General features: G+C 45.5%; 1 protein-coding gene across 1 annotated transcript; it reads left to right on the forward strand.

Annotated features, from left to right (window-relative positions):
* Positions 1-1,606: 1,606 nt before the first annotated feature.
* On the forward strand, positions 1,607-22,642 carry apln (apelin). Its single transcript, XM_084690211.1, has 3 exons — positions 1,607-2,134; positions 14,626-14,798; positions 18,176-22,642. Exons 1-2 carry the CDS (start codon positions 2,068-2,070, stop codon positions 14,790-14,792), a joined length of 234 nt encoding a protein of 77 aa, XP_084546337.1. The 5' UTR covers positions 1,607-2,067; the 3' UTR covers positions 14,793-14,798; positions 18,176-22,642.
* The last annotated feature ends 5,259 nt before the right edge of the window (positions 22,643-27,901 follow it).

Here is a 27,901-nt window from a genome sequence, read left to right on the forward strand (position 1 = left end):
TCTTTAGCCCAGGCCTCAGACACTCCTGAGGCGAGAGGATTACTTCACATGAGGTGAAGGTTTCAAGTGTGGCATGTAAAAATGGAAGGTGCTCCTGTTGTAGCCCCTCAAGTGGGTGGCAGGGACGTGCCGGCCCCTGGGACTGGGGCTCTGCAGAGACAATGGCCGGGCTATGTGAGAGGGGACAAAGCCTCTGTTCCTAGGTCTATGCCAGTAAAGTGACTTTTTGTGACAGCACATAGAGTAGGGTCTCTGAGGCAGGGGGTTGTGACCAAGGGCAGTCCATCCATCATGTGTCACTGGACTTCTTTAGGGACTCTGGTCAATGGGCTGACACTTAGTGGCCTCTGTGCACCAACAATATGGATTATACAAACCACTCCACCAACATGGTTTATGTTCATGGCTTCTATTCATACTTTTTTCAATTGTTAAAGAGTATGTAAGATGTAAGATTGTAAGATGCTAAATCCAATTACATTTTATGTCCTCGGTGGTATGATGTTAATTTCTTACAACCTCAAACTTGATACGTTTTTTTTTTTTTTTCAAAAACATTGTGTTGACTTCTGCATTTATTGGTTCTACTGTAAAGGCTGAACTTACAAAAAATGTGCAGAACCAATTGGTTGGTCCACAAGCGTCATCAAATATTTGTTATTTAAAATATAACATTGATGCAGTAAACCAAGGGTTGTATTCAATATGTGGACAGTGAGACGAGTTGGGCTGATGTCACACTGTTCTTTCTCCTATCTGTGGTAAAACCCGATAAGCGAGCTTGTTATAGTTTTACTGGTACATGAACACAGTTCTCACTATTCAGCACCAGAAATGTAACATTTCCTGTTTACTGTAAGATAAACAAATGAGAACATAAATTAACTTTCTTTCAGAGTGGCACAGGGAGGCATTTCTCTGTGGGCTTTGTTCACCGAAAGAATAACATCTCCAAAACAAAATTAAACAAAGGAGTTTAAGCTGGTAGAAGAAGCAGAAAATGATGTGATCAGTCATTGAGTCTGATAAGCTTTTCCTCTGGTTCCTCCCAATGTCACAGAGAATGCTTTGAAGTGGCACAAATCATTTATTCCCTACCTTGAGTTAGACAGGACTGCCATGACTGCTATATAAGGTAGAAAATAATGTAAGGAAGCGTATTCTACCCAGCTGGGGAAAGACACAAAAGCAGGAAAACATGAACCTATTTTTTCTTTTCTTTCATCTCCCACCTTCCCTTCTTTCATCCACTCCCCCCTATAAGCTGGTATTTTGATTGGTAGATTCCTGGCATGCAACCTCTTTGCAATTCAAAGAGTTTTCAACAAGAGCATCTGTTTGGGTATTATCATAAACCTGGACCCCCCCACCCCCCCCATCACACACACTAACAACCCCACTCCTCCCCAACCCCCACTTCTCTTTCTCTCTATCTCTGTCTCTCTCTCTTTAGTGGGAGGGTCAATGAGTATGTGTGTGTGTGTGTGGGGGGGGGGGAGGGGGGCGGGCAACATGGGGGGTGGGGAGGCCCCCTTTTCCGTGACCCACAGAGTCAGTGATACATAAGCCACATGAGCGACGGAGCTCCTTATCCGAGCCAAACAGGACTTGTACACAGACCTGCTGCAAGCTGACGACCAGCACATTCACAGCTCCACTGAACCTGTCCGAGGCTGCCTGCCTGCCTGCGTGCTCAGAGAGAGGAGAGAGAACGCACACCTCCGCCGCTCAGCTCCGATAAAGACGTGCCTTCAGTCCTGGAGTGGCGCTGTCACACACCGATATACAAATACGCATTTAGACTCACGCACGCACAAACAGACAAACACACACACACGCACTGGCAAGGAGCCACACACACACACTTACCACCGTGCACCCAGAGGCACACACACATAGGGGAGCAAACAGTCTCTCTCTCTCTCTCTCTCTCCCTCCCTCGCTCGCTCAACTGCTCTCTCTGTCTCTCTCCCTCCCTCTCCCTTTCTCCAATCCACACACACACACACACACACCACTACAGTATATCAGTGAGCGACTAACGGAGAGCCAGAGGGGAGTGCAGAAATGAATGTGAAGATCCTGACGCTGGTGATTGTGCTGTTGGTGTGTCTGCTGTGTTCTGCCAGTGCTGGTAAGTGTTACACAGGCTCCCAGGCTGTTGCCTGTGGCCTCTCTGTATTCTGCTTGTATTTTCTGTGTATGTTTTAGTCTTGGGCTCGGCCAGGCAGCTGTAGTTGATCAGTTACCCAGCATGGTTAGCATTCTGTTGGCTCTAAAAGACAAGCAATATCAGCACCTGGTTTTGTACAGTACTGCACTGCAGTGGTTCCTTCTGTTATTGTGGCTAGGGGGGTTGATATGGAAGTTAAAGGTGCCATGGGCTTGTCTTGTGCTGGATTCTGTTTGAGGATATGCAGACACTGTGACTTGTGATGTGAAATATTTAGAGGCTTTTATTGATGGCTATTGCTGTTTATGCAGAGTGCCATGCCTCAGTGAGAGGATGGATATGTGGATGGCTGTTGTGGCTGTTATGAAAGATGTGCACTGCACATGTACTGTAAGGTGGTGTGGTACACTGTAGTCAATGATAAGGTGCATGTTGTACAAGCTATTCAACCTGGCTGAATCACAGTCTATATACGTTACAGGGTAACATGTGATGCTTGCTAATGCATGCTTGTTCTAATGGTACTCCTTCCATCTGGGTCGTCTCGGTGATGCCCGTGACTGTGTTCAGTGTGTCTCCACGGGGAGGACATACATCCCAGATGTATGGCTCCACCACAGAGGGTCTCCTGAGGAGCTCATTTGTCACAGTACATTTCCGTAAAGTGCCACTGCAGCTATGGTGCCATTGTGTTGGATTTCAGAATGAAAAGAATATGTCTCTCGGCTACAAATTGTTTGACGAGTAACTGACGAGTAATTTCTACAGAGAACAAGGCACACGCCTGGCTGGGTAAGAAGAGTATGTGACGGTAGGGGTCAGTTAGGTGGCCAAGCCACAGATGTGGTTCAAGTGACAGTGTAGTGTGAGAAAACAACAGTCGGGGCTTGTGTAAATGTCTGCTGGTCATTCTCTGAGGACTGACACCTATCTATGAACCACTGCTGGCAGGCATGTGTGTGGAAGGTGGAAGGCGCTGTCCATTGTGTCTCTTTCGCAGTGTGTTTGTCTGCAAAGCTGTATCTGCATGTCTCTGCTTCGCTGTGGACTGTATGTTTCCCTGTGCAGAGTAGATATATGCCTGGGTGCCTACCTGAGTGTGTGTCTGTGTGTGTGTGTGTGTGTGTGTGTGTGTGTGTGTGTGTGTAAGATGCTGTCCACTTTGCGTATATCAAAGTGCGAGGTGCAGCTCTCTCAGTACCCTTGCTTCCCAGCACATTCATTACGGTGACATGCTATTTTAGTCTCAGGCTCTCGGCACACGCGTAAATGGGAAGCAATTACCCTGCATTACGGTCAGCGTGTTTTTTCTCTTTATTTCACGGCCTGCGTGTGGCTGAGAACGCCCCGCGCCTCAGAGCCCCAGGCGACGCGTGTGCTCCCATGACGGAGGAAGAGGAGGCTTGTGCCTCCAGGCTTGTTCTTCCTCACGTCTTTCAGGTCAGGCTGTTCGTGTGCCGGCCCGCTCCCTGTCTGCCAGCATAGTAATCCAGCTCCGATGACAGGGAGAGGCAGAGGCAGAGTCAGAGGGAGAGGGAGAGGGAGAGGGAGAGGGAGAGGCAGAGGCAGAGGCAGAAGGAGCGTCAGAGGGAGAGGGAGAGGGAGAAAGGGAAGTGGAAGGAGAGGATGCTGTGGTATTGCAGCGTCGGTGGGTGTGGGGAGGGATGCTACGGCGGTCTGTCCGTGCAGCACAAGCCTCTGCTGTACAGCATGCGCTGTCGCGGGAAGGTGTTGGAAGAGGCTCTGTGTGTAGGCAGAGGGTGTGAAGCCTTTCATCTTCAGACAAACGCTTTTCCAGTTCACCGGGAGTTTGCTAGGCTATCTCTTACTGGCGCGTGTGTGTGCGCGTGTGAGGGTGTAGCTGCTGAATGTATTTCCTGGAAGCTCAAGCATAGGCTCCATTCAGGCAGAGAAAGGGTGGGGACTGAGCGCGTGCGTGCGTTTGTGTGGCAGTCAGAAGTGCAACAGGCAACAGTGACTAACCAGCAACCTCCATCCACCTTCCCACTCATTATCAACTCCCAAACTGACTGTGGCTTTGTGGATGACATATCAGCATCCCTGAACAGCACACTACAACCCATTTCCAGAGAGCACTCTGCAGAGAGTGCCCACTGCCTCAGACGTGGTATTCATAATTCATTCGGTGGACGATCGCACTTCCTCCTCCCATAACTCTCAGGGCTGGTATGTAAACAATCCTTATTGTGGAAACAGGCTGGCCTCTCAAGCCTGTCAGCCCTTCAAACATATCAAAGACCCATCCCTCACAGGCTGAAAACATGGGCTAACTCCCTGAGCGCTTGGGAGGAAAACAAGCCGCCTGATACACACGCACACACACACACACACACACCACACACACACACGCCACACACACACATAGAAAGCCCCTGAGGTGTGCAATTTTAATTGCCCAGTTGACTCTGACTCTACTGGAGCTCAACTGAACAGGTGAGGTTTTTGTGTATGTTGGAGGGCACGAGGGTTTTTGGATCCCTGACATTATCTGTGAAAGAAATGGTTTCCATCGAGAAGAGGGGGAGGAGGTGGGGGCATCTCACCAAAGCTGTCAGCACTGCTGTTATTCTGGATGAAACTTTGATGTGCTGCTGGCAGAGGGATGAGGCACCCCCACACAGTACCCAGCTCCTTTCAGCTGTTTGGCTCCAAGGGTCAAAATTAGGGAGCGCCTCTGAGAGGCCGGCTAAATAAATACAACACGTCCTATAGGTACCTACACACACTCAATGTTTCTCTAAAAAGGAACGGCCTATTTGGTTAAACAACAGCAATGGGCCTAAAGTAACAGTGGCCAGGAAGTCTTGAATGATCATCTCAGCTCCTACACACTGACCCAGATAATGTACACAAGATGATCGTGTAGGCCGTCGTGATTATAGGGGCCTCGGAGAAAAGAGAAACATCCAAACTTTTCCAGATGTCCTGCAATAACATAATAACAGTGGGCAAACTGCTTCTTCAGAGGGGGGCCATGGGGGAAAAGTTATTACAGGATTATGAAGAATCATACAGACGCTCTTTGAGGCACAGGGGCTTACTGGGTGGGGGCTTACCCTTATTTACACACACACACCCACACATGCACACACACACACACACGCACACAGGTCAGTGGATCAGATGTACTTTGTGAATAACCTGGTTATCTTTTCTACGCAGCACTTGCAAAGAATCAAAGCCAACAGGCTGCTGAAGCCTAAGATGAGGGTGGCTTGTCTGCAGCAGACACGACACACACACACACCCCCACACACACACACATACACAAACAAACACACACAAACACGCACTTTGTACACACGGAAATCAGCATCTGCGTCTACAGCAATTGACAACATGGGTTGTGGCTATCCAGTACCTGGTTTTAGCTAAACATCTAGTACAGCATGGTGACTTTCCGGGGGGGCATAACTGTGGCCAATTGTGGCACTCTCATTCATTGTAAAAATGTTGTCCAGGTCATCCCAGCACATGTAAAGATCCCATTAGACCTGATTTACTGTAAAATATGTGACCCATAATAGTCTCAAGAGGGAGTTAGGACAGTGGGCTTTTTGGGATAAGCCACCTCATACATCTACATTACTCCCCCTCACATTAGGCTTCCTAAAAATAATCCTCACTCAAGAAGGGTAGGGGAAGGGAGGAGATTTGAAGGAAATCATAAGTCATTGGGTAAGGATATGAGACTAACCTTCGGGCTAACACTCCCTGGAGGATTCAGCTGGTGAATGCTTTGGCATGTGTGACTGCTAGGCCGGTGTAATGTAATTCAGAACCCCTTTGAATGAATAAATCCACTCACTTGGAAACGTGGTAGGGAGCACATGGAGAGGAGAAAACAGAGGGATGAAAGAAGGGCCAGGGCAGAGGAAGAGAAAGCCGTGCGGGCCTCAGGGTAGAGGGAGCACACCAACCCTGACATTCACAGCTGGGGGTCTCGTCTGACTCCTCCCATTTTGCAGGTGGACAAGTGGGGGGGATATAAAAGTGTCTCACATTTGAATTGAAAGAGAGGTGTCTTGGAAGCCATGGTTCTGGGGCCTGTTGCTGGGTCCTGTCTGTGTGACCCTCCCCTTAGAGTGGTGAGCCCACTGCCTGGGGCCTCAGATGTGCGAACAGCCATCATGATAACCAGGCCCCCTGACCACCAGACCCAATCCCCAGGCCAGCAGAGCTCCAGTGAGTCTGTCTCCCGACAACTTAATTAAAGCCAGATATTTTCAAACGCCACACTATTTTCCATTGGGGCCCAATATTAAACGTGATTTATGGCTCTATGTTTAAACATTAAGTGTTAGATTTATAATGGTGTCTCATCTGATAGGACCACAGCAGGACATTTTTATTAACAGCACACCAAACCGCAGAATAAATATCTGGAGTTGTGGAATGAATGGGCTTTAATTACTTTCACGCTCAATTTGCGAGAACATGGAATGGCAAAATATTACTCTAGAACTGAAGTAGTCACAGATATGGTTTCCCTGTGAAAAAAAATGTTTTGTTTCATGTGCAGCTATTCATAATTCAATGTAAAACGTATGCAGAGAAGCAGCTGGACATCACTTAGGGAACAGAGTCGACTTGACAGTATAGGATCAAAGGTGCGACGGTCTTTCTAATAATAAGGCTATTTAGACAGCATTAACGATTCGTCATATTTCATTTTACCAGTCCAAAGCCCTAAACAGCTGGCCTGTGTTATATACTGTTATACACTGGGCTAGAGGTAAGTTCTGGAGATTGCATCAGGAGCTATGGATTGTTCAGAGGGACTTAGTAGAGTTTGGGAACATTTACTAGCATCCCCACAGGGCTCATCCTAAATGCAATGCCTCAGGCCACAGGAAATCCTAGTCTGGCCCACACCTTTTATTCTCTAAAAGACAGACAGGCAAGGTGCACCTTATGCTAGTTTATTCACCCGATTGAAATGAAACGCATGAAAATGAAAACCATTAGATCCACTTCCTTCCTGTGCCCTGGTGGGTCCCTTCATTCGCTACACGGGAATCATTCATTTATGAAACTATAAATTATTCATGTGTGAGGAAGTTTTCCTCCATCCCCCTTTGATTACCAATGATATTTTACCTTGAGACTATTTCATGCACGCTAGCGAGTGTTCAAACGTCGGTCGATAAAAAGATAGCGTCTGATTTCACCTTATAGTGGAGAATAGGATTTCCTGGTTGCTATTTTTGGGTGTAGGGCAGGGCCTCCCACTGTGGCCATGCATGCTTCCCTCCTTGTGGAGAAGCTCCCTCACTCCCCTCCAGATCCTGACGCTGAACAGCTGTTTGTTTAAGTGGAAGACAACAACAATACATGGAATTTATAAACATATACATGTACCTGGATAAGAGATGCAGGTTATTCTAAGCATTTGATCAAAATGTCATGGATTTCAGCCATAAAAACTCAAGTTGGTTGACCTTTGGTACCTCAGGTATCAATAAAATGTCTTCTGATATTTATGGTTTAGCTTTATATGTTTGGAAATATTGTTAGAGGTATTCTTTCAACATTACCTCCAGGGGCAATTTTAATATGCTGTATGTTGTAAATGTAATCCTCACATAAATAAATCACACAGTTGCTGAAAAGTGAATGTTAATGTTGGAGAAACAGTACTGGAACAGATTCAGGTGACCCATGTGGATTTGTCTCGCCAGACCTTCCTTGAAATAGCTGTTTGTCATAATGCTCCCATTGGCTGAGAGATTGCACAGCCTGATGCAATGGAGATGCTATTTTCCTGTAAGCTCATCCTATGGGGGATGTGATGCTCCCCATAGACTTGAGAGCTGCAGTAAACCTTGCTCAGTGGCGTCACACACACACAAACACACACAAACACACACACAGACTTCCCCTCCAATGGGAGAGAAGGCATGCAGGTTCACAGCAGGGGAACAGTGATGACACAGGAGAGGGAGGGGCTATGCTTCACATCTGATTAGCGTGCCCATGGAAACGGTCTGTTGGAGGATCCTTTGCCCTTGGCATACTGTCCCTGGAGATTAGAGCTACGGATGGTGGCTCTTACCTTCCTGCCTACCCTGCTGACTGGAACGTCCAGGTTTGTGAGGCCAGCAGGGCATGTCCTCTCTTACCTGCTTACCTCCACCCCTCTCAGGGTTAAATCCTCTTTGAGACAGCGTGCCATTACCCTGGAAGCCAATTTGGGAGAAATCTCACTTAAGATGCTTTGCGTGATCAGCTCTTTGATTTCCCTGTGTTTAGCAGGGCCCAACCTATGGTAACCTCTAGCCAAGGATTCACCCCCAGAAGCAGAGAGGGAGGGGGGATGAGGGGATGCAGTGCTGTTGGGGGAGGGGGGGTGTTCAGAGGGCGGACCCTGTGGCTTCATTAGTTTTGCCCAGAGCTGCCGCCACCACCATTGCAGGGCCTTTGAAGGCACAGTGCTCTGATCATACCAGAACAGCCAGCCTCGCACCTCATCACTGCACACTCACTCATTTGGGAGCATGTGTAGTTCACTGAGGGTTTGGGACTTTGCTGTCTTCATAGGGGGTAAAGGGACTCAAAAGGACATCTGCAGGAACAGAGAGTGTAGAGGGCTACACAATTAGCTTTTAATTTGTTTCCGAGCCCTTAACCAGAACGGAGAGGGGGGTATTTTTTGCGGGCTTACAAAGGGGTTAAAGTTAAGAGCCTGGGCAACGGGCAGAACTTTTCATGCACTTTCGTTTCCTCTATGGAGTTGAACGAGACAAAGACGGCCTTTGCTTCAGCCAGAAGCTCGGTTCTATCACTGCATAACAATGCTGCATATAAAACAGTGCGGGGCAGCAGGGAAACAACATTCACCCAAACAAACATCCCAGAGAAACACTCTGTGGCCCAGCTTTTCCTCCATAAGGAAATGCTGGAAAAGGAAAGAAAAAGGAGATCTCCTTTCTCGAGTCCTTCCATAAGGGGAAGGGTTAAAATACAGCAGCCGTAAGTCAGCCTAATCAAGGATTCAGGGCTCGTGTGCTGAAATTTGTACACTGGAAACCTGATCCATTCCAACTGACAATGTCATTCTTTGCTCCTAACTGAGCGCCTTTCACAGTGGCTGCCATGGTAACGTGGTCTGAAAATCGGCTAGAGATTGGTACCAGTTTCTGCCAAGGCCCTGATTTACTGGTAGGCATGCGATAAGCAGCACGCACGCACACACACACACACACACACACACACACACACTCAACAGCTTCAAAAGGCATTGGAGAATGGAGCCTGTCGATTGTGAGTGCTGGAAAAAGGGAGGGAGGAGTGTTGCTTTCCTGTGCTGCATTCCCATCTCTGAAGTTGTAGCAAGTGGACGTGCGAGAAGGCTAACAGACGGCTAGCAAATCCACCGCCTGCGACATTATTCTATGTGGAAGCATCAGGGGCTTACACTAGGCTAAGCTAGGAGAATGCATTGGCACGATTAACACGTCTCCTTTCTGCCTAAATGCTCCTGATCCCCTTATGGGCTCTTGGAGAGAGAGACGTCTCTGGGCCTGACGAGCGTGTGTGTCTGGGTTTTTGGGTTAGCGTGTCTGTGTAGCTGGAGCAGCCTGCTAAAGATACCGTGCTAATGCTAGTCCTCTCACTTTAGTGAATGGAGGATACAAATCAGGTGATGGAGCACTTCCAATGTCAGGATAACAACCATGGCTACACACAGTGGGGCATTTATTCGCACACAAACACTGTGCAGTGTTCCCCGTAAGGATTATATAGGCTTATGTACAACGAGTCACAACATGCACTGAGTAAAAAGGAGATATTCAAAAGGTTGTTCAAATGTGTATTATCCATGCTTTGTTTTGTACATATTTTCCTGGAAATCCCTCACAATATATCACAACTAACCATTATAGCCATATGGACAATTAGATCCAGAGTATATAATTATTTCAGTACATTACATAGCTTGTGCTACATTGACTGAAGATGCCTACTTCCTCATTCCATGAAGTCCGAACATGAATGCATCATCCCTGCACCTGCATGTCCATGTTGGTCTACCATAGAAAGGGAACATCATGTGCTTTAATGTGTACTGAATACAGGCCTCTGGCGATACAAGTTTTTAACGGATAATTAATCTGTGAATAGATGAAGCTCATTATGATGCCCCATCATCTGTGACAGGAGGCACTTAGCTTGTGCCAAGATCAATTAGGAGCCTCATGATGTCCCCAGAAGGGGCGGTGCAACCCTGTGGGCACTCTGGGCCTCCCGTCCTCTCCTGTCACCCGTCAGTTCTAGGCCAGTGCTTTCAGTTGCGCTGATGTTTGTTCATACATCAGAAGCCTCTTTGACTGCATCACATCCTGCTCCGTGCTTGGACATGCTGTTGGGAGATGGTGAGGAGAGACAGATTATAGGAGCCGAAAGCACGGGAGATGGAGAATAGAATGCCCTGCCGTCCATGAAAGTCGATCAATATGAAGGCACACAATTGATTGATAATCAGTGTAGCGAGACAATAACCACGACTGTGTCAGTAAACAAACAGATAAGATTTGACACAACGGTCTATCAATTCATTGTTACACTCTGAAAATTAAACAAAGCAAGATTTCAATTTCTCCAGCTATGCATGATCAAGCACGTTCATGCAGCTTTAATCTGTTAACAGATAGAGCAGATCTCTTACCTATTGCTTGTTTATCACTGCCAGCCAGAGATTGAATCTCCCATTCCCGAAGGCTAGAGCTCGAGTGTGGCATTATTGGTTCTGCAGTAAAAGTGTTATTTTATTTATTTTTTTACATTCATCATGCCCGCTGTGCTTCCCCCCATCATGTAGCCATATCCTGGGTTTACAGGGGCTCAGACCATCCAAAGGGGGAAGAGAGTGGGGGTAGGGGGGTTGGAAATCGATGAACCTGGCATCACACCAGCGGGTATCCATTTCTCTTCTCTCATGACAGACAAGTGCTCTGAGATGTACAACTCACCCAGGGTGATCAGCGAAGGGGGGAATTGACAAGGAAAGGCTGTCCAAAGTACTGGGCTAGGATGAGATGGAATGACAGGGAGAAAAAAAGAGAGCGAGAGAGAGAGCGAGAGCAAGGAGGGTGAGACGAAAAAGGCAACATAATGGATAGCACCTCAGGAGGGTGTGGAGGCGAGAACAGAGAATTAGATATCTGCTGACCAGCTATTCATCATTCGTCTGGAAACTGGCCAGTCTGTGACACTGCCGGTTCTCTCGACTCTCCTTCCCTCCCCTGCTCCTCTCTTCAGCCTGGAAAGGCATCAGTAGTGGTAGCAATAGCCATGCATTCCAGAAATTCCCTCTTTATTAAAGTTTAATTAGGGAATTACCAATGGGGAGGGAAAAAAAACATTGGGATTGCTGGGATGAGGGCAAAGCCTGGGCTTTGAGGTCAGACCTCAAGATAAGGACGTGCTATCGTGAGAACTATCGTACGACCATATTGTTTCCTCGTCAGCTTATCATGTCTATGGGAATCCCAGGAAGGGAGGATCAGATGGGATGCAATACAGACTGGTTCCAATTCCACAGCAATACAATTATTTTTATCTTTGCAGATAAGATATGCATTAACTAATGCTAACAATCCTGAGCACTCAATCAATGTCTTATTTATTTGTAATGGCTGCTGCCTCGTTCAGGCCATCATGGCAGTGGATATGGCTACTGTGGAAAGTTGCTATATCATGTCTTGCCCAGCGTGATGTTTTTCCCCCTGGCAGTAGGAGTTAATCCATAACTGTCAGTCTTATCACTGGGACTGGGTGTATTTTTAGCAGCTTTCATTACACTTTTCTTTCCTGTGGAGCGACGACTGGGGCCCGAGATTTGTCAGGAGATGTGCTCCCCTCAAAGCTCGGCTCCAAGCAGTGGCTGACAGCTTGCCATGGCAGGAAACATCTAAATTGTCTCATTACAGACCAGGGTTATGACAGACAGGGCCGTCCAGAGGAAAGCAGGGGATGAGTTGTGTTCAGTGCAGCCGGCCCAGGTGTAATTACTGTATGGCTTGGCTTGCCTCGTGAGAGTCTGTATGTGTGTGTGTGTGTGTGTGTCAGTATGTGTGTCAGCGTGTATGTGTGTCTGTGAGCCTGTGTGAGCTTGCTTTTGGGAGGTTTCTAGTTTGTACTGTGCAGAGCCTGTTAAAACAGCCTGCCACTCACATAAGTCACGGTGGGGGGTTGGGGAGGGCTGGTTAATGGTTGTACTGTCAGGTCTGGCATGGTCCAGATTTGGGCCTTCATGCTGTGGTTCCTCTCTTCCATTGGAGAGGGTGTTTCAGGGGGCAATCCTAGATGGGGCCCTGGGTGAGAGCTCCTGTCAGACCCTGAAGCAGCGTCCATATGGCAATTTTCTACACATTAAATCCCTCAGATTAGAAAGAAATGAGCTGAACGCTGTCAGAATGTGTAAACGTCCCTCATTCATTCTGTATCTGGTACAATAACATGAGGATAATGTGTGGATTAGAGTACCCAGGGAAAAGATGGGTTTTAGATTTGTTTTAAATGCTGTCTTTCACTGGCACAAATGAATTAGCCCACTGTTCGGACGCAAATATCTTATTTTCTTCTTGAATAATATTAGCTAGGACATGGAACTCGAGACGTTTGGTTTTAAAGGGGCTATGAATTGAAAATGCATGAAAATCTAAAAGTTGCAGATTCTAGAGCAATCGTGGTTGGCTGCTGTGCGACCCTTAGTTCTTCCCCTCTCTCCCAGCCTTGTCAGTGGAAGTACGTAGACACTGTTTGTAGAAGTTGGATGAGTTTTATAGATCTTATTTAGTGCTGTATGTATGCAGACAGGCTTGTTTTTACTGTGATGGCATGCCCATTGTAGATTCTGCTGAAAGCTGCAGAAAGCTGTCCTCCTTTTAAATTAGTTCCCCATATCAGATGGAGAGGATATTACATGTCTTGGTCTGAAATCCCCACCTATTGATAGGCCATGTTAGCGTCATGTTAGCCTCCTTGTCTCCTGGTGTGTTTGTGTATGCTGAATGCAGGATGTGGCCATGGGAGCAGAGCCAGGAAGCAGAGATGGCTCTAGACACTTTCCACTAAGCTGGTCAATTAAGGGAATCACTGGAGCCTGGCATCATCATGGTTTTGACAGCTGCTCCAATGCAGTCTTAAGTAACCCGGCTCCCTTTCTCCCATCTCTGTGGAAGACTGTGGAGTTCTCTTTAAGAGGTTGATGGTAGGAGAGCATCATAAAACCAAGAATGGTTGCTCTCTGGAGAATTCTAAAAATGGTGCCAGTCTCTCTCGTGGGAGGAGTCTGGAATGTCATGGCCCCCTGTTAGTGATGTCACACAGGTATGTGACAATGACTAAAGGGAATCCTTTTTTACTTTTGAGGAGAATTACTGTGTCTCTGAGTGGCATGATATTTTGTATAAGATCCCTGTTGAAGGACATACAGTTTAAATCAATCTGTGTTTGATTGACTTAAAGGGACTTTATAGGGACAATAATCTTAAATAGCCTACTCCATTGATCTAAAATAGACTGATTAATGAATAGCTAGGCTACCTCAAGGAGATTATTACCTTACTTGATTAATTCATCTAGTAACCTAGCAAAATAATGGAACATAAGGATAAGAAAACATTTGCAGTAGATTTAGTCTGGCTGGAAGTTTCCACTCTGAGACTTTCAATCTTTCTGACAGAACCATATAAAGTGTCTAACTAAAGCTTACATTTAAATTTCATTGGACTTAAGAAGTATATCTGTGGTGTGAAAGATCAAACGTGTTAAATATCAAATAACATATCCAGATACTGCACGGAAACCACCCAAAAAGCCTTCCCTTGAGGATGTATGGCGGGTTGAAAGGTTACCGAGACACTGAAGTGGATCAAACTATTTGGAAGCATTTGGGAGAGAGTGGCTTATAGGATCAGACCAAACTTATTGAGAGATGACCAGAAACATCTGGAATCAGTCACTCACGCACACACACACAAAGCACACACACACACTCACGCTGCCATTCAGACTGTCTTATCTTGGGTCAGACATAGGGTGGTGTGAGATGCACCTCCAGAGAGGCTGGTGTGTGAGACATGTGTAATCTTAAGCAGAGTGACAGGGGACATGAGACACCAGGGTTTGAGTTTCTCACTGAGCTCCATATGGCCTGGTTTGGTTCCACTGCGTTGACTTGATGAACTCTGACGCTGGGTGGGCTGAAAGAAGCCCACACACACATGCTCTTGTCTATACATATTTGACTACCTCATCCACCATTTCTATGTGATGTTTAAATCTCAATACACACTCTCCACACACTCGTGCAGCTGAACCAGCCCACCAACAACAACAAAACTGGCTGATGATGGGAGACAAAGTGTGGGTCTTCAGAGGTGAACGTTTGGCGTGTGCGTAACAGCCTGTGTTGTCCCCTGCAGGTCCCATGACCTCCACGGAGCATGGCAGAGAGCTGGAGGAGGCAGCCACCGTGAGGAAGATGGTCCAGCAGAACCCCGTCAGGGGCGGGCAGACCCACAGACCAGCCGGCTGGAAGAGGAGACGCCCACGGCCCCGTCTCTCCCACAAGGGGCCCATGCCATTCTAAAGCAAGGTGAGACCAATGCTACTGTCACACGGTATGATTTGGATACTTTTGATTGACACAACTTTCCCACCAATGGCAGTCTATTATAGTCAGAAAGAGAGAAGGATGCCAGAATTCATGCGAATCTGCCGTAGCCAAATGGAATGGATTTCCAAGCGGATAGTGTACCGTAAGATCCTGAAGTCCGCCAGGCTGACTCTTCTCCTGGCAGGGTCCCCCATTGCATTTAGACAGTAAATGGAAAAGCGAAACTGTTACAGGAAAATGGGAAATCTGTTAATGGACGTCGCAGCCCCACTCTTTACTCAACCACAACACAGGAAGGCTATTGTTGGCACTGAGAATTACTATGTAAGAAGCAGATTACTGGACTGTAGCCCAGCCATTTTAATGTCTCAATAGTGCTCCAGTCGTGTTTATGTGATGAAACGAAATATGCTGTCTTTTGAGAAGAGAAGTTTATTCTTAGAAATATTACCTGTGTGTCAACTCAAGATCAGTGAGTATCCACCTACAATCTGATCAAGTCAATTAAAATCCTTTACCAAAGATAATACTTGCTGGAATTGAGTTTCCCAGCAGTACATCCATGACGAATCTTTCACAAGAATTATTTTACTTTCTGTTAAGACAAATAAGCCTTGCCTGAAAGTTCTTTCATCCATAAACCAAGGAAAATATTGACGTTTTCACCTATTCTGAGTTCTATCGGTATGAACATTTTGACACTCCAACAAAAACAAATCCTGTGTCATGCAATTACTGTAACTCAGAGCAGGTTTCACTGTATGGCCTGTGATACAACCAGTTGCACCACTACTAATGTAGAAAGTGTGGAAGTATAAACTCTTGACTAAAACATATTCAGAGCTGCTAGCATGAAGCCTCTCTGTATTTGCACTTGATGACCTTTTGAACAACCGTTAAATAGAGGACCTCAGTTCAGCCTATCCGTGAGCAGAGAAGAAATCGGCCCCTTTCTACATCTCTCCCAGACCCCGTGTGAGCCAGGGGAGCTTGGGAGCTTCGCAGGGCACAATACCCCTGCAGGAGGTGCCAAGCACACAGCGCCAGCCTGCAAAGGCCCACCATAAATGAACCTCATACCAGAGGGGGCTATGTTGGAGTGGGAGTAACAGACATGTCATTCCCTCAAGACATGGTTAATCAGACTTAAAGGAAAGCAAATTAATGGCACAGAAGGTGAGACGCTCCAGTCTGAGAAGTCCCTACTTCATAGGTTTTACAATCTGTGGCGAATTATGGAGTATTATTGTTCCGATGCAATTTTTGGGCAGTGTTGAGAATTATTTTGCCTCCCATCTCTTGCCCAATGGAAACTTCAGAGGCAGTGGCGCAACGGTAGGAAAACAAAGAGAGAGGCTCAAGCAATGGGATTCTGTGTTTTAGGAAAAACATAGCACTTCAGAAGCTCAAAGCTCTGCACACCCATTAAAATGAGAGCATTCTCTCTGTGCGTCGAGCGATCAATGCTTGTTTTCAGCATCAGAATGGTGACCACACAATGAGGGGAGCTTCAGGAAGTTGTGAAGCTCTATAAAAGGGAATGGCTCACTGACTCACAATGCTGTCTCCACAAACACCACTTCAATCACAACAAGACGAAGATTTCTCTTTTTGTTTAGCCCGTCTACAGCTCCTCTCATGCCTTACTCAGGTTCATAGTTCACCTCATTCAGTGAATCTCTTTTTTTCTACTCCAACCAAAGTGCTAGCTGAACCTGACCGGAATGCCAATCAAGCTACTGGTCTATGTTGGTTGAAATATAGATTAGGAGACACAAAAGGAAGATGATCAACTGTCCTTAATTGAGAACATTATTAAACTCTTTATAGATAAACTACATTTTAATCAAAAGTTCAGTCACGTTAGATACTATGTAGCATCATACAATTCACACACAATTAACTAAAGTATGAATTTGTTTGAGAGTCAGATACATTTAATCTTTGCTGGTGCTCCGTCTCCAGGATGGGAAAACCCCAGAGCCACCCCAGCCTCCCCCGCCTCTCTAGTCCACTTTTACCAGCTGAGTGCATTAATGCAATGAGTGCATCGGAGTGCCTGACAAGAGGAATGAACTCTTCACAGGGCTGAGAATCAGCAGGGAGCCCTCCAATGAGAAACATTGAGACCATATCAGCTTTAAAGGTTCGGTCTTTGTTCCTGTCTCCTGCTTTCTTCTTCTGCTCCTTGGGAGGAAGGCATGTGGGATACACCCAAGAGGAAAGATCTGAGATCAGAACAAAAAAGAGTGACTTCTTTCCTCATTCCAGATACATGTGGATAAGTCATAATAGGTCTCTTCCTAATTAGTGTACCACCGTGTATGGGTAAGGATTGACAGTTAACTTTTTCAGATCCTTTACCCCCAACCCCCACCACTCCATTTCGGTGTCAAAGGTAGCTCATACATTGTATATTGACACCTGAGACAAATGTGAGACATGAGCGGGGCTTTAATGCATGACATAATCCAGATGTGAGGGAACACTGGAAGAAACGCAGGAACCTCGGTCATCCCCTAGAGAGAGAGGAGTCCAGGAGCTGAGGAGCTGCTGAGAGATGGTGAACTATCAGTATGTTCAAGTCCCAGCCACAGCAATGACACAAACAGACTACAGGACATTAAGTTCAAAGCCTTAGTAATTGAGATATAGATGAAGTGAGACACAGCTTTCATCTAAACAATGTGCAGAAAGAGATTTCACCCAGGCATTCACTCTGTGATGCAATCAGAGGGCCTTGCCTGAATGAGCTACAATGCTCATATCATGCATTTCCAAAAAGAACATAAACAATATGTAGACACAAACAAAAATTACAAGTGGGCGGTCACTTAAATATGGTTTGGTGCACTGGCATTACACAACCACAGAAATATGCCATCTTGAAACAAGAGCTCTCTGTAATCAGTCAAAGGACCATGCTATTGTGCAACAAAGCTGACTGTATAAACGCTAGCCATCTAGCATCTCCCTGAGTTATCATACAACCGAGAAGATAAAAGTTACTGGAAGATAAAAGATTGACCCCTATGAGGAACTCATCCAGTGCCATGTGGACAGTAGCCTGTATAACTTATGCCTGAGACATGTCATTGTTTTCTTTCTCCCTGAGACAGTACACTTTTATCTATGCATTTAAATCAGCTCGATATATGGGTCTGAAAACAATAATGTTCCATCACTGTTTTTCAATCCAATATTGCATTATTCAACGGCAGGATAAGAAACTTCTGCAGGTCCAGTCCCTCAAGGGTTTCCTGTTATAAAGGGAAAACGAAGTGTCTGCACGACTCATGTAATGTTTGTGGAAAGCAAAGAGTGCTCACGGTGGTTTTTCTCCTCTGTGTTTTCAGGCACTGCTTCGAGCGCCCTCCCCCAGGTTCTGTTTCCTATGCTCTTCCTTTGCCTTGGGGGGCCTTGCAACCAGGGGCCTACGCCTGCCCAGCCTGAAGAGTGATGTCCATAGCACCTGCTGGTTCTTCAAGCAACTCTTCTTCTGTCCACTAAAAAATCAGGACAAGCCGCTCACCCTCAGCTCTGAGAAGGATCGGGGGCAGGGAAGGGGGGATGGGGGGGTATTGAGCCCGAGCTACCAGATTCTATCTCTCCGTCTCTATCTCTCTCACTCCCTCACTCTCTATCTCTGTCTCCTCCCGAGTGTTTTCTCTATCGTTTGCTTTCTAGAGCCCTGTCATAGCTGTCTCCCTGGGTGTCGCACACTTTGCATGACGTGTGGCCGAGGGACAGCCCGGTCCTGAACAGTCTTAGTCTTAAAGCGCCAGTCACTTCTCCATGGTGTGGTATTTCCATTCTCTCAAATACTAAAGTAACCACAGCCATTATTTCCATTGCCGTGTAGCTACTTCTGGCTTTACTATTGAAAGGGTGGTGATTATGAGGAAGGGTAGTGGCAGAGTTCCCAAATTTGATGACTGCAGTTATCCAACACTTATACAAGATCATACAATGGCAGCCAGTTTAGCCTGTTTGCCTAGGAGGAAGTAGATCCAAGGATTTATTTTCAGAAAGTAGGGAAACATTGAAACCATTACATTCATTTTGGCTACATTACCATTGTTGTTGGTGCTTTGTATTTCTGTAGCAGCATTCACATGTAAAGTTAACAAAATTGGGCTGAGGTGAGGATTCCATTTTGCCACTTAAAACAGCATGCATTGTCAAAAATGCTTTGAGCAACTCAACAATTCCTTCATCCAAACAGATTCAGTTCAAAGCTCTTTTCATGTTTTGAACACATTTAAATAGGGGTTTAAAGATGAGCTCAAGTTTAATGCTACAGTACAGTGTCCTGATTGGTAATCAGAGTCATGTGATCCCAGTCCCACTCATATTCTCTGGCCTCCTCACCACTCTGCTGCCATGTGCAGCTGTTCTACACGACTGTTAACTGGCAGGGGTGGTCTGCTTCAACAGACAGACTAGCTCGCCTTTTAATGAAGTGCCAAATAATAACCTACTCCACAATGCTGCCAGGAACGACAGAACGAAAGGAAGGGAAAAATGAGAAACACATTACCTCTTGTTTGAAGTCTCGAAACACTGACACATATGCATTATGATATGTTTCTAAAAGAGAAATAAAATCCCATTAAAGGCAGTGGTAGCAAGGAGGACAGTTAAATTAGACCAAAAACACTTTCAAGCTGTCATCTGTCAGCTCAGTAAATAAACCACCATGTTCAGCCTACCAATAGTGCTCTGTTTTCTGACTGTTTAGCATGAGGCTGGATTGACCCTTTGACCGAGATCTTTGATTGACGGAATGCTATGCCTTTCCATCATACTGGAATATATTACTGTTTTGTTTAGATATCTTCGTTCTATTTTCAATTCTTTTTTTCTCAGGGTGCTGTGATAGAAGCCTGTATCAGAGCAGTCTCTATTTTGCGCATTTATTTTAAATAAAACACACAACATACATTTATATATGAGCATATTTTCGTATACTGTATCTTTACTCTCCCTGCCTATGTATACGCCACTATAGCCATGTATCCATACTCAGTCCTTGCTAGTCATTAGGGTTATATTTCCCTCCGTTGGGTACAGTTGCCTTTCCAGCTCGCGCTTCCACAGCACAGGTGGTCATGGCTTTGATCATTAGGGTCATTAAATCCCATGGCTAATCTTTTTCACATGGGTTTCCCCCAAGCCTGGCTGAAGCCAATCACAGTCTGAGCTTATTGTCAAATTGGCTTAGATTGGAACCACACCCCACCCCTCTCCAACCTCAACCGCCTGATGGTCTATGATAACTAAGTAACAAGTCACAACTGAGACCCAGAGAGAGCCATACAGTGCCATTAACTACCATCCTGTTGTTTATGAAATGTGTGGGGCATATGGGCAAATCTGTTTTTCATTAATTCTCTTAAGTAAAAATCTAACTACAGTATGACTGACTTTCACTATCAGACTGTTACCAAACACTTCAACTCAAGCAGTGTAAACAAAATGACAATACCAGGAAACTTGTGCTTGTTTTCCAACATGTTTGGTTGCAGTATCCCAGTGTTATAACTTCTGTCCCCTCCCTTACCATGTCTCTCTCTAACACTGGAAAAGTATTCTCAGGCACCTCTGCCTCCGAGCACGAAGAACCTCTCATTAAGAGAGCATCTAAAATCATAGTTTTCATTCATCCACCCAAGCTAACCTTGATAAAAAATGTATTAAATCTTAGGGCACTGCGAAGAGTAATCATTTCAGTAGCACCATTATTATTTAATACCCACTGAGACAGAGAAGTAGATTTCATTAATGCTCCTTGGGAATGAGACAGCTTTGCTCGAGTGTCTCATGTATTATTGGGGGTCATGGTAGGAAGATAGAGCCATCAGACAAGAGACATAAACCACAACAATTGGGAAGTTGAAGCAGGGTCAAAATAATTGGCCAAATCACTATTTTGCAGCCCAATAAGTGAAGTTGTTTAAGGCGCTGAGCAATGCCTGTTTCCACATTGTTCTTCATGAATGTATCCTCACCATCTGCACCAGCCAAGCTGCCCTTCCAGGGAGTGGAGCAAACCAATATTTATGTAGAGGACCAATCTGAGTTTTGGTACCCTAAACACCACCCTCATCACTGCTACTGCACCATGATGATAGTTATCGGATCATGCAAAACCAAATATGACACGATCCAAAGCCTCCAATATTCACAAGTCCCATCAATCAACCTGGCATGGCTCCAAGACTTTTCTGTATGGGCACGCAAGGCTGCACTTTGCAATTCCATTATGCTGCTGGAAAATAAACCGTGAAAACAAGGGTATCTTGGTATGAAATGGTTTTCCAGTGTATTTTCTTTGCAATTTATTTTGTCTGATTCTTGTCTAGCTGGTTGTCCAAAGCTTACTTTTTGAATAGCCTATAGTGTGGAAAGCTGTATCTTTTGCGATTGTAACAATGATAGAAAATTAGTCTGCAACTTCGTAAGTCGTGGACCTGAACATCCTGACCATCAGGTTAATGGGGCTTGTGGTGTAAAACGACAAGCGTGTCCAAGCTCAAACTGAAATGCTAAACCAATACATTATGCTTGCAGAGCATAACTCTTTCCCCTAATGGTCTTTTCTAGCCAGGCTTACGCAAGAGAAACTATTCCCATCCTTTCATTATGGTTCCCTCATGATTCCTCATCTCTCTGTGACATCACAAGGCCTGAGTAATGTTCCTATGCACTTGTTAGCATGTTTCCCTGGTATGTTAGTTCAGAAAACATTTTTTTTTTGTGTGTGTGTGTGTTTAGCTATTTTTCACTTCTCAACATGTGTGTTTGGCTGGGAGTGTGTGACAAGGAGGGATGAGCACAGGGATGGAAATGAACGTGACTGGTGCAGAGAAAAGAGAGGAGGTTAGCAACGAGCAAGCTAGCAGATAGCTAGCAATAGCTTAGCCATGGGTGACTGTTTTCCTCTAGCTGTAGTGTAGACAGTCAGTGAAAACTTTGTGATTTGTTATCTTCCAAATTTCTGTTATCAACTTTCAATTCTCTAGCAGCCCAAATTTCTTTCCTAATAAAATCAGTCCAACATTCTGTCTTAGCCACCAAGGTAAAAGAAGAGTTAGCGTGCAATACATTCCATGGTTTTACTGCATTGTACCTTGAACATCTAAATTCACCACATATCATGTTCAGGGTATCTGCAGGATCAAGTGACTGAGATTCAATCCAGTGCATTCACAAATTTTCACTGGCCGGGCAATCCAATCCAGGATAACCAGATTTAAACTCTTGTGGGAAATGCGAATGATCTGTCATTATCTCCCAGCCTCAAGTGAGGCTCCCTATACCCAGAATAGATCAGCCCTCCTCCATTTATAATGGCACACTTATAGTACTTGTCCACTACGTCCAACATCAAAATCATTCAGATCAGTCTGAGGAGAACTCCAGAGTCTGTAGGCTTACATGCCATTGCAACAGTGTTAAATAACGTTAAAAATACAATGTATTACTTCTGAACCCTGTTTAATCCTGTTTAAGGTGTGTGTTCATATTACTCACCAGGCCAAATGTACAGTCCCTGTCTCTGTTTTGATGTTGAACTGGGCAAAAATAAATGAATAAATAAATAAATGAATAAAACAAGTGTATCAGAAATGGTTGAAATACTGTGTACATATTTGAACTTTTGGTTTCTAATTTATAAAAGATAAGCTTTAGCTCTTGGAGTACTTATTTTATTTTTTCCTTTCATGCGTAGCTTTGTGTTTTTTATTTTCTATTTCTGTAAAGTGTGTAAATATATCTTTATGATAATAAGTAATATTAAAAAATCTTATTTTAAGAAACGTTTGTGTTGTGTCCATTTTGTATCAGTTAAAAAAGATACTTTCTAGCCATGAACTGCCATTTTCGAAAAACAATGACAATCATTTGTATCTGCCAAGGAAATTTTATAATTCATCATATTAAACAGTAAAGTACATTTAAATGTAAATTTGACATTCAATGAATAACCTGCCAATAACTTTTCATTATTTACAAGTCCTGAAACTGTTTAGTCGGGAAATAGCCTTCGTACCAAAGCCAGGCTATCATCAATGCCAGTCAAAATGGTCTACGCTAAATGCTTCATGCATAGCAATTGAGCCACTGTAGAATGTCCATCTCTGATAGGGGGAATCAGGCCATGGGCCATCAGACGGCACTGCACTGGAGACAGGCTGTCATGGCTTAAAGAGCTCACTAAGCATACTGTACATTTACTGCATAACTGCTGAGTATGGAGATCATGGATAAGTCTAGAGGTATTAGCATTTAGCAATCATGCAACTTATTGCTACATTGGCCCCCCCGATTTAAAGAATTATGGACACTCAGCTGCCAGATAATCTTCAAGGAATTTAGCTAAAGCAATTATTGTTGACATATTGAGTCAAAACATTTCTATTTCCCATGAACACTTTACACATTATTGAATTGTTGCCTCAGGCTTAAACCTGCTCTCAGTGTGCCTTGTTAAAACAATCAAAGTTTAAAAACAGGTTTACAACAACCACCACCAAAAGTTGTACGCTTTATAATGTCCTTTGATTTTATATTATAACATCATTACATTTATTTTATGATTCTATTTTGTAACCTTTAAAATATATTTCCAATTGATCCATGGAATGTTCCAAGGAAAATGTCAAGGTCTATTGACTCATAAAGGAAATCAGCCATTACACTGTGATACAGTAAATAAGCTCAATCAACCTTTTAATTGTTGTTATTCTCACGCTGTGAAAAAGGACACATTTAGAGTTGTGCTGTAAGTTTTCCTTTCAAGATTCCTAACAGCACCTGTAATGCTGGGGGTCTCTGTGAGCAACAATAAAGAATCAGAGAGGTTAGGTCGAATGTACGGTGGTCCACAGCCCTGCGTGGGGGCCAGTCTCCCTGCTCCAGCTCTTGTGGGGGGCCAGTCTCCCTGCTCCAGCTCTTGTGGGGGGCCAGTCTCCCTGCTCCAGCTCTTGTGGGGGGCCAGTCTCCCTGCTCCAGCTCTTGTGGGGGGCCAGTCTCCCTGCTCCAGCTCTTGTGGGGGGCCAGTCTCCCTGCTCCAGCTCTTGTGGGGGGCCAGTCTCCCTGCTCCAGCTCTTGTGGGGGGCCAGTCTCCCTGCTCCAGCTCTTGTGGGGGGCCAGTCTCCCTGCTCCAGCTCTTGTGGGGGGCCAGTCTCCCTGCTCCAGCTCTTGTGGGGGGCCAGTCTCCCTGCTCCAGCTCTTGTGGGGGGCCAGTCTCCCTGTTCCTGCTCCAGCCCCAGCGGGACCACTCAGGGAAGTGTCTGGTTAGCATGCACCACTGACATGGCCTGACAGACACAAGGGGTACCCCTTGCTCTCGCACCCCATGCCGTCCAAGGTTATGTCATCAAGCCCGGGTCAGCTGTATAATTGGGCTAGGGGTCACCGGGGGCGATATGGTGCGTGACAATGAGGATATAGAGTTACAGTGCAATGCAAGACATAGAGCGTTGCCAGCGGGGCATTGCAAGTGCCCCAGACGGGCCTTTTAACAGTTCAAGGTTCAACACAAAGAGGGGCACCAGTCTGTTCACTGTCAATGCGTGTGTGACTCTGCTTCACAGAGCTGAAGGAAGTTGGGAAGAATGAAGGAAGGAGGTGAGGAGTGGTGCATCAAGTGTGATACGGAAGAGGAAAAAACATTTCAAGGGATAGAAGGCATTGAGAAAGGTACTTTGGGTAATGAGTGTCAGACACAGTCACTAACTCTCTCGTGACTCTTTTAATAATTGACAATCTCCCCGTGGCAAGAGAGGAAAGGCAGGGGTATCTTTCATGTGGGGGTACACAGTGTTCTGTGTCACGCCGCAGTGCAGAACTGGGGTGTAGGTGGAACATCTGGAACGCTCTTGGCACTCATTCCCTGGATCCGCTTCTCCCGCATCAACCTCAACAGCAGTTGGCTTTCCCTCTACACCACCAACAAAGCCCTTAGAACCACTGTCATACCAAGACCAATGGATGTTATCCAGTCAGTCAATCTATTTCGGCCACCTGGACGTCTGGTCAAACTAATTGGTAAACAAGTGGTTCTGGCTATAGAGTGCTGGAATACCTCCAGTTCAAATGTCAAAAAGGTTTGATGGGGGAAAAGTACTGCGACATCACAAGACCGCAACCTCACGGACAATTAACTACACAGGAGTGTTTGAGAGGTGCCACTTGGATGTGGTAGCTGGGGGGAAGGGGTTGTGTGTGTGTGTGTGTGTGTGCGTGTGTGCGTGTTTGTGTGTCAGCGTCTGCTCCAAGGAGAAGGGGAAATGCTCGTGACTGCAAACAGAGCCTGGAGCCAGGTAAGAGGCTGCAACAACAGTCTGTCTAATGCACCTCAGCTGTGTTAACACCAGCGGCTCTGCGGTGGCAACGGATCACTGGCGTGGTCATAAAAACAAGCCCCCTGCTCAAACACTGGTCAGGGCAGATGGGGAAGGGAGGGGGGGGGGGGGTCGAGAGTGAGAGGAGAGCTCAACTGTCTCTGCCTTTGTAAAGATGGAGATTTCCTCCAAGTGATGATCAGCAGCCAAAAAGGTAACTCTAAAATTCTGATCCTCGTTTTATCTTAATGTATTCAGCTGTGGGTCTGAGGAAGCTGTGTTAGAGCCTGGTAGAGGATAGGAGAAGGAGGCTTCTGTGTCTGTATACCGAGTTGGAGAAGCCCTCCAGGTGATGATGTAAGCAGGTAGGGACTGAAGGTGTCTCGTTCAATAATGCTGAGTAGCTTTGAAGTTGGAGCGCGGCACTTCTAAAATGGTCCTGTGAGTGTGCGGTGTCAAGGAGAGGGTCCGCACCTTTCCTTGAACTCATTTCCCCCGTCACTGAGCCAAGACTGTCCTCTAGGATTAAACCACACACTGCACAGCTCAGACACATTAGCCTGAGCTGGAAGACTGGGAACAAAGCTTGTGCAGTGGCCTGTTGGGTAATGTATTCAGGGTCGTACCTTTCCCATCATTAGATTGTTGCAAAGTTGTGATGGGGAGACAGAGAAAGTGACCTTCCACAGATCCTGTTTATAGGCAAGCTTTGGGGCAATGGAAAGAGGGAACTCTATCTCTCGATGTCTCTCTCTCACATGCACACACACACACACACATACACACTAACAAAGAGGATGTGCTGTTGGTGCCTGTCTCCCTGTCATCCCGTCCTAGCTGTGGTAACAGCCGTGTAGAGAGTGGGGCTGTGGAGGGAGAAGACACGGTGCGATCTTTACGGCTGCATTTCTGCCCGTAAACAATTATCCCCTAGGGGATCGGGTGACATTGCAAAATGGACCAAGGCCCTTGTGCTGTCCTGTCATGTAAAAGAAAAAGCACTTTCTTTTATTGCTCAATGAGTTTTTTGTCCCCAAACTGTTTTCTGTTGTTTAAAGGGGTCTAGTAACATTAACACTTCCTGATTTTCAATGGTCTGTTGTTTAACAGGATGCCATTGTAAATAGAGCAGAACAACATATGAGGTGTCAGTTTGCCCTTGAGGTCCACTTGACAGGCCCATCTCTAACTCCACTACACCGTAGCAAGCCTTGCTCCTGCAAACGAGTTACCAACAAAACCAGGCAGAGAGGAAGGAGATCACTCAAAAGAGGGTTATCGGTCATGTGCATGGGAGAGATTACTTGATAGTCCAACAGTAACACATCCTGAGGTCTAGAGAGACCGTTGATGAATGCCATTCAAGGTCACACAAGTAAACCTCCACCCCCTCCAACCTTCCGACCCCACAACATGTTAAGAAACAATTTGCTGCTGATCACGGGAGCCTTGCAGTGTTATTATCTTGTTAGGGCTCAGTTAAGAGGCCTGGGGCCTGGGGTGCCCCTGTCAGGAAACCCTGTGGTCTTCAGGCTGTCAATCCCCTGGGCAAGCATTACCATAACAACCCTAGCCAGACAGACAGATAGACAGACAGACAGACAGAAATACATGTCGCTAACCTCAAGGTATTTATCCTCCCTATAATCTTTGAAGTGGCACATTCATCTGCTTTATTTTCTCCAAGAGACTGAATGGGTATTATTGTTTGAGCCAACTGGACTATAATGTAAAGGGAGCTTTTTTTTTACCAAAATGAGGGAATGTAGTTGTCAGGGCATGACAGCCAGTGAACTCTTTTAGTTTGGCTTCATCTTTTTTCAGAGATTTTTTTCTGCCAAGAGGGAACATTTACTGGAAGAGCCTGTCTAATGGACTTATGAGGGCAATTTCATGGGGCTGTCTATGAAAGAACAACGCGTGAAAGGTCCATCACAATCCAACCTTTCAATCCATGTACGCAAGGGTTTCCTGAAAACCTCAGCTGACACAAGACAGTTCCTATATCCTCACTGGGATTGGTATTCCTCGATACAAAGTAGTATTGAGTGCTACAAATATTACAAGTAGTTTGAGTCAAAAAGCATTCAAACTGAAGACAACAATGCCGTGACACACAGTGACCTATAATTGCCAACAGCACAGGCCTACAAATCGTGCCATTGGTCTGTCTTGAGGGCCTGTGGCTCTGAGGAAGGGAGCCATCATGAAATTGCAGAAAGCCAGTAAATCACTGTCAGATGGCCACAGGCTAACCCGTCAAAGCTCATGTTTCCATTAGTTTCAGAGAGTTTTTACCCAATGATAACAATAAGGGAAGAAGCTGGCTAAGAACGCCATTGTAAGTGGCTTGCAAGACAGATGTCAACGTGATGAACTTAGAACACAGTCCTTTGACAAACAAAAGGAGAAGGAGTGCTTTAATCTGGATAGTACTCCTCAGAGTGACTACATAATCTTATCTTGGGAGTTTCATGCATCTGAAGAGACAGAAATGCTTCTGCTTTGTGAATACTCTATGGCCCATAAATGCATTAGTACCAAGATAGACATGACCAAGCGAAGAAGCTGTATTTTGGGAAAGATCCAGACAGCTCTAATCTGCCAACATCGATAAAATGAACCCTTTTACAGTAGAATGTTAAGAGAAGATTTCCTTAAATCACTGCCAAAGCTTTGCACTCCAACAAGCTTTTTAAGAAGTTCATGTAGACCATGTCTCTTAGATGG

The sequence above is a fragment of the Hypomesus nipponensis genome, chromosome 1, assembly GCF_054491055.1.
Source record: "Hypomesus nipponensis isolate SF chromosome 1, ASM5449105v1, whole genome shotgun sequence".
NCBI classification, from domain to species: domain Eukaryota; kingdom Metazoa; phylum Chordata; class Actinopteri; order Osmeriformes; family Osmeridae; genus Hypomesus; species Hypomesus nipponensis.